This window comes from Lactuca virosa, chromosome 4, assembly GCF_052849685.1.
Source record: "Lactuca virosa cultivar CGN04683 chromosome 4, Lactuca_virosa_CGN04683_v6, whole genome shotgun sequence".
Lineage (NCBI taxonomy): Eukaryota > Viridiplantae > Streptophyta > Magnoliopsida > Asterales > Asteraceae > Lactuca > Lactuca virosa.
The window spans coordinates 114,121,928-114,128,703 of NC_136429.1; the positions used below are offsets into that span (position 1 = coordinate 114,121,928).

Sequence of the window (6,776 nt, forward strand, 5' to 3'; positions counted from 1 at the left end):
GTCTATTTTAAATTCCTCTTATTATAGAGATTTATAGTGTTCGGTTTATCATAACTTCTTACGCGAAGTCAGATTTAGACGTTCTCTATATTTTTGGAATCGTGTGGACATATACTTTGAGTTGTATCATAAAGAAAGTTCATATTTGTATTAGAATTTATCATGAACTACATAGTAAGTTTATCACATTGCTAGTTTAATTAAATCACATTACATGATTGGCATAATCACATGTGATTATTATTGACCTATTTTGACTAGTGTTACATAATCCTCCATTTGATCGGCCCACTGCTCATAATATTCATGAATGAGCATTGGAATCTTCGTAGATGATCTAAGCAAGTGTGGAAAACTCAACATCGTGTTCATGTTGAAGTTTGCCATTTTTGTACGGACAAAAGTGATTTTTGATTCAGAAATGAAATCTAAAAGAAGAATCAAACTAAAATTAACCAGTAAACACTTGATCTAACAAACAGTGTGCAGAATCAAAAGAAAACAATCAATTGAAACAAGTTTTATGTTTCAATATCGCGGAAAACTTTGAATCGGAAAGAAAGATTCAAAAATATTGAAACACGAGAAAACTGAAACTGATTGAATTAATCCTGCTCTGATACCAATTGATGTATATTAGAGTCGAGTACTGAATTCGAAATCAATCACAGAAATCAGAAAGAACACATCAAGTAAATAAGATCTCATTGGCTCATTTATGTCTGTAAGAAGTACAAGTGTTTGGGAAAGTTTACAATAACGAACATCTTAAAAGATACTCTCTACCTTTATACCTACCCTATTTATAGGGTGTTACAAACGCACAAAAAGTACAAGGAATAAATGTTAGAGTTCGAATTTGACATGTGCCTTGCAAATACATACATTTCGAAATCAAACTGATTTTGCACCCTAACAGACTTACAACTATTTCGACTTCTCACTATACATTTCGAACCCTATAATACTAGTAAATTTGGGTTGCACTATACAAGATATCTTGAGGTAATATAACGGTATAGTGATGCAAATTGGATATCTGACACAAAAGATGCCAAGTCAACCAGCAGGTTTGTATTCACTTGGAGGTGGAGCTATATCATGGAAATCTTCCAAACAAACGATTATAGCTAGATCTACCATGGAATCTGAGTTTATAGCACTTGATAAAAGTGGAGAAGAAGTTGAATGGCTACGACAATTTCTGGAAGATATACCGGGATGACTTAAACCAGTTTTTGCAATCTCCATCCATTGCGATAGTTAATCGACAATTGTACGGATGCAAAGTGCTATGTATAATGGTAAGTCTCGACATATCCGTCGGAGACACAAAACCATTCGAGAATTTATGGAAGATATACCAGGATAACCTAAACCAATTTTTACAATCTCAATCCATTACGATAGTCAATCGATAATTGGACAGAAGCAAAGTGCTATGTATAATGGTAAGTATTGACATATCCGTCGAAGACACAACACCATTCGAAAACTACTCTCAACTGTAGTTATCCCAGTCGACTATGTAAGTTCCAAGGATAACATTGTGAATCCACTAACCAAAGGGTTAAATAGGGAGTTAGTTGCAAAGTCGTCAAGAGAAATGGGATTAAAACCCATGAACGAATAAGTTATTGCGAAGCAAAACCCAACCTAGTTGACTGGAGATCCCAAGATCTAGGTTCAATGTGACAACCTACATGTATCTAACATATGTGAATCACTATTTGGGTCAACCCCAACCCATTCCTATAAACAAACAGTGACACAGATTAAGCTTATAGTAGTTGATGATAAGTTGAAATTCATCAAGCTTTAGCTTTTAATGATTATGATAGAAATCACTTATGTGAGAGAGAAGTGGGGTCGTTTCAAAGGGAATTGAATGGTTAAATTCCTCAGAGCTCTTACAGAACCATACAAGTGTCCATTACCATAACGGACACATCAATGAGAACCTAACTAGGTCAGGGAGAATCATGTGAAATATGTATTGATTATTTACACAAATAGAAGAACAATTCAAGGAAATCGAGTCTACTGTTCTACTAGTAAAATAAATATGTATCTTAAGGGAAGATTTAAAGGGTAACATCTACATGTCTTATGCATGATTTAACTGTAGGATTTTACCTAAGCAACTTGGAAATTCCGAAGCAATTTTCATTCATGTGGGAGATTGTTGGAAAATTGGTTTTACCAATTTCCAAAAATGGGATATTCCTATTTTTTAGCACGAATTTCGAATTATAGATGTAATTAAAATGGAAAACTGATTACATATTCATAACACCTTCGTTTTGATATATTATATGTCTAAAACGAATTAAAGATTAATGAGAAATTACATGTTAAAGTGATGTGTTTGGAAGAGTATAAACAAGTGGTTTATTAGGTTTACTTCATCCCACATTGGTGGGAGTATGAAAAGGGAATGGGTTTATAACTATAAAGCCTAGATACCTTTGTAAGACTTATGGAACCAAGGCTATTTCTTGTGCACGCATGTAGAGGGGTGCAAATGCGAGCCAGTTTGGCTTTGGCCCAATGAACTTGTGTGCGAGCGTGCATCCTGCGGGTACGACTGCACCACCGGTCGACCATAAAAGTTCAAGGACCTTTTTACAATTATTTTCTTTTTGGTTAAACAGTTTTTGACTCGAAATTAAATGCCATTAATGACAAAATTCGGTTTTGATTTATTGATTAATGGTGTCATTCAATTTTGACAGTTACGATTTCATATTAATCACATTAGTTATGTTTTTTTACCTCTATTGTTCTCAGTATAAATAGAGGCTTAAGGATACTGATGGAATACACTGAATGATACGAAACACTGCTCTTCATCTCTTACGTCTTTGCTTCATCTTCCTTCTCTTGTTGCAACTGATGTATTTTCCGGGCCAAGTGAGGGTTCGGGTGACCTAGAAGAGTCACTTTCTGATGTTGTATCCTGGGAAACAAACACTCATATATGACGAATTTTTTTTAAAAGAAACTGTGTTAAATACATAACCAATTTTTTCTTTCTGTTTGTGCGTTTGTGTAGTTTTGGGTGATACCCTTCTAACAACTACTGTCACTAATCACCACCACTAGAAACCACCACCATCATTAATACCATCACTACCACCAAGTTGGAACTCATAACCAAAAATTAAAACTAAATTCATTCCTATCTTAAAATATGATGACTTTCAATAGTTTTTCCATATCATTAATCAGCACAACTACATAGTCATCACGCACACAAAAAATCACTCACTTACTTGGACCCCAAAACCCCTATATGAGACATGAAGAACGTAATTCACACATTTATCAACAACACTAAACATATATCTTTTCATGAAAGGATTTGGTACATATTGTAATAAATGACACCCAACTAAAAACAGAGCGAGATTATTGAAATATATGGAAATAAAATCTTATGTGTAGAATAATTACCTGTGCCTAACTAAGGACTTAAGCTTTTTTTATGACATGGTAAAAAGGGATAGGCGGCTAAAATCATATACTTTGTAGGAGAAACAAACTCCAAACAAGAATAATGACATAGGAGAAAGGGAGTACTCGATAATGATGATGATGATGATGATGATGATGATGATGATGATGATGATGAGAGTGTGTGTGTGTGAGAGAGAGAGAGAGAGTGATACATATATATATATATATATATATATATATATATATATATATATATATATATATATATATATATATATATTGGTGGTTGTGACAATGACAGTGATAACGACGATACGCTGCTATGGTGGTTGTGGCTGTGAGTATGCTAGAGACAATACTATGTGGTGATGAAGGTGGGACTTAGGGTGATGAGGGAGTAACTGTGGGTCATCGGTGACATTAAGGGAAGTTCAAAGGAAGGAGGGGCATTAATTAGGTTTCCGACTAGGGCAAACGAAAAAAGACTGATTAATATTGAGAAATTATGAAACCTCAAAGCTTTTAGGTTATCTTTTATTTAAATTACAGAAATGATCCATATAGTTTATTAATGTGTTAAAATATTATAAAATACAAAAACGAAGCTTTATTGACAATTTTAATGGTACCTAATAATAGTCACTAACAATAGTCATTGACAGTGACAATATCAGCAACAAACATAACTTTTGAAAACCACATAACTAATAAATGTAAAAAATTAGACTTAGCATTACACATGAATATAAACTATGAGAACAAAAATTATAGTTTAGTTAATACTATTTGTTATGTTAATGTTAATCATAAAAATGTTTAAAATGATTTATTCCTTCTGTCGATGTTTGCTAGTACAAAAATTATAGCACGTGAATGGTTTATAAAATGATGATAACAAAAGTAATATTTAATAGTTTTTGTTTCAATTCCCAAGAGAAAGGCATTAAATATTATATTGGTGACGTGCAGTGTTTCGATGCTCCAACGCCCGCCATCGGCCCCATCCTCATCCTCTTTTTCCCCAAATCAATTTCGCCCTACTTTCCATACCCGTCTCAATTTCACCAATTTCATCCCTTGACGCTTTCAAACACAAAGCCTACATCAATTTCATCCGTGTAATCGACATCTCCGCTCAATTTCGCCGGGGTTTCAAGATTCCGGCAAGGATTAAATAGGTTTTGTTCAGAAGAGATAATGGTCGCCCCAGAAGACGATGATAATTCGAATTGTTTCTTCGATTTCAGCTTGATTGAACAGATTCCAGTCCCCGGAGGCGAACTTCCATCTCTCGAATCGGATTTTCACTGGTCGTCTAATCCGTTTCCCGGTCCGTCCAATCTCAGGTTAGTTTTCATAGTTCTAATTCAGTATATGGGTTTAATCAAGCTTATCTTTGAGGTCACTTTTTCTAAAAAAGGATTCTCGTGGTTCTGCATTGCTACTATATGTTCTATTTTGCTGAATTTCTGAATCTCTTAGTTATTCTTAAACTAGTTAAATTAACTCCACTTTCTCCATCGACTAATTAAAAATTTGTACTTTTAATTTCTTGAATTTTCGAAGTTATGCATAAAAGTTTATGTATGTAGCTCTTCTGATATATATTTTAAAATTTTCTTTTTTACTTTCTGTGTTGTTCCTTTTTTTCTTATTTGTGTTTTAATAGTAACAGAGGGATGCAATCTTTGTTGTAATGAAGTTTAAATGTTTAAGGGCTCCACCCATAAGAAAGAACCATTCCAATTCATAAGGTTGGATTAATGAATTATTTAAAAATATATAATTCATACCTTTAGCATTCACTTATTGTAGTTTTACATCCCAAAGATTGTGAATTTGGCATTGTTTTATATCTTGATAATGGGCTAAATCCAAAACTAAGTCCCTATAATTTATACCTATACCATTCACATATTGTTGTTCTTATAACATTTTGTTTATAACAGTGCAGGGTTTTTAGACTCATCTGGAAAACCAAATTGTAGCAAGGAACTTGGGTCAAGAAAAAGGTACATTATAAAAGTTACTATTATTAAATATTAACTCTTATTTTTATTTATAATAACACAAAGGAAAATTTTTTTGTAGGGCGAATCCTGGATTATGTTCTTCTACTGATACAAAAGCATGCAGAGAAAAAAGGAGGAGAGATAAGCTGAATGAAAGGCATGATTTTAATTTTTAAGCCCTGTTTCTTTTTTACTCCATTAATAAACAAGCATATGAATGAAAATTCGTTGCTTTGACATTTTTACCCTTTGGTTGGCTGAAAAGGTTCCAAGAGCTAAATGAAATACTTGACCCCGGAAGACCACCCAAGACGGATAAAACCGTAATTTTGGGTGATGCCATTCGAAGGGTGAATCAATTGAGAGATGAAGCATTGAAGCTTAAAGAGTCTGCTCAAGAATTACAGTCAAAAATCAATGAATTAAAGGTAAATGTTTAAATTTAATATAGAAAGTTAATGAGTAAATTATTTTACACATAATTTTTATTTATTGTAAGGCTGAGAAGAATGAGCTAAGAGATGAGAAGCAGAAACTGAAGGCAGAAAAGGAGAGATTAGAACAGCAAGTGAAGGCTTTTGGTAGATCTCCGGCACAGGCGGCGGCGGCGGCGGCTTTCTTCCCACCACCGCCACATGCCGCCATGCCAATACCTTTTCCGGCGAACCACATGGTGGATGGCAAGTTTATGCCGATCCTGGGATACCATGGAGTTCCAATGTGGCCATTTGCTCCTACTGCTGCTGTTGATACCTCGGAGGATCATGTTCACCGTTCACCTCTTGCTTAAGACAAATCAAATTTTTTTTTTTTTTTTTTTTTTTTTTTTTTTTTTTTTTAAAACTTTTTTTATTGATGGATTTGTTGGATACTAATTAAATTTGTTAGGTAAATTAAGTTATCTTGCTATGGGGATAATTAAGTAGTTAACCCTAAGTGGGTTCTCATTGATATTGTTGTAATCAGAGATTTATAATGGATTTTTATTAGCGATGTTTAAAGAAAGAAGAGTAAATAAACTATGAAGCCCATTGTGTATTACTCTCAAACCATATTGTTTTTATTTTTTGCTTTTATTATAAATGTGGCAATGCAAATTGTTGGTTGACGACTTTGCTAGATTAGGTGTGTACAAAGGGAAGCGAAGGTTCAAATAGAAACAAGAATCCTACCTCGACTTACACGATTCAATATAGAATAGGCTTGTTGAATCGATTAGAATATTAAATCCATATTTGTTTTAGAACAAGCGTTTTGGAGCATCAAGAGCATCAAAATTTTAACCTGGATTTTAACGAAACAGTT

The 6,776-nt window shown here is 33.7% G+C and overlaps 1 protein-coding gene across 1 annotated transcript; it reads left to right on the top strand.

The window, feature by feature from the left end:
• Positions 1-4,411: 4,411 nt before the first annotated feature.
• LOC145107247 (transcription factor ILR3-like) lies at positions 4,412-6,520 on the top strand. The gene is made up of 5 exons (XM_079044091.1): positions 4,412-4,805; positions 5,409-5,471; positions 5,551-5,628; positions 5,737-5,899; positions 5,971-6,520. The coding sequence occupies exons 1-5, from the start codon at positions 4,657-4,659 to the stop codon at positions 6,259-6,261; spliced, it is 744 nt and encodes a 247-aa protein (XP_078900217.1). The 5' UTR covers positions 4,412-4,656; the 3' UTR covers positions 6,262-6,520.
• The last annotated feature ends 256 nt before the right edge of the window (positions 6,521-6,776 follow it).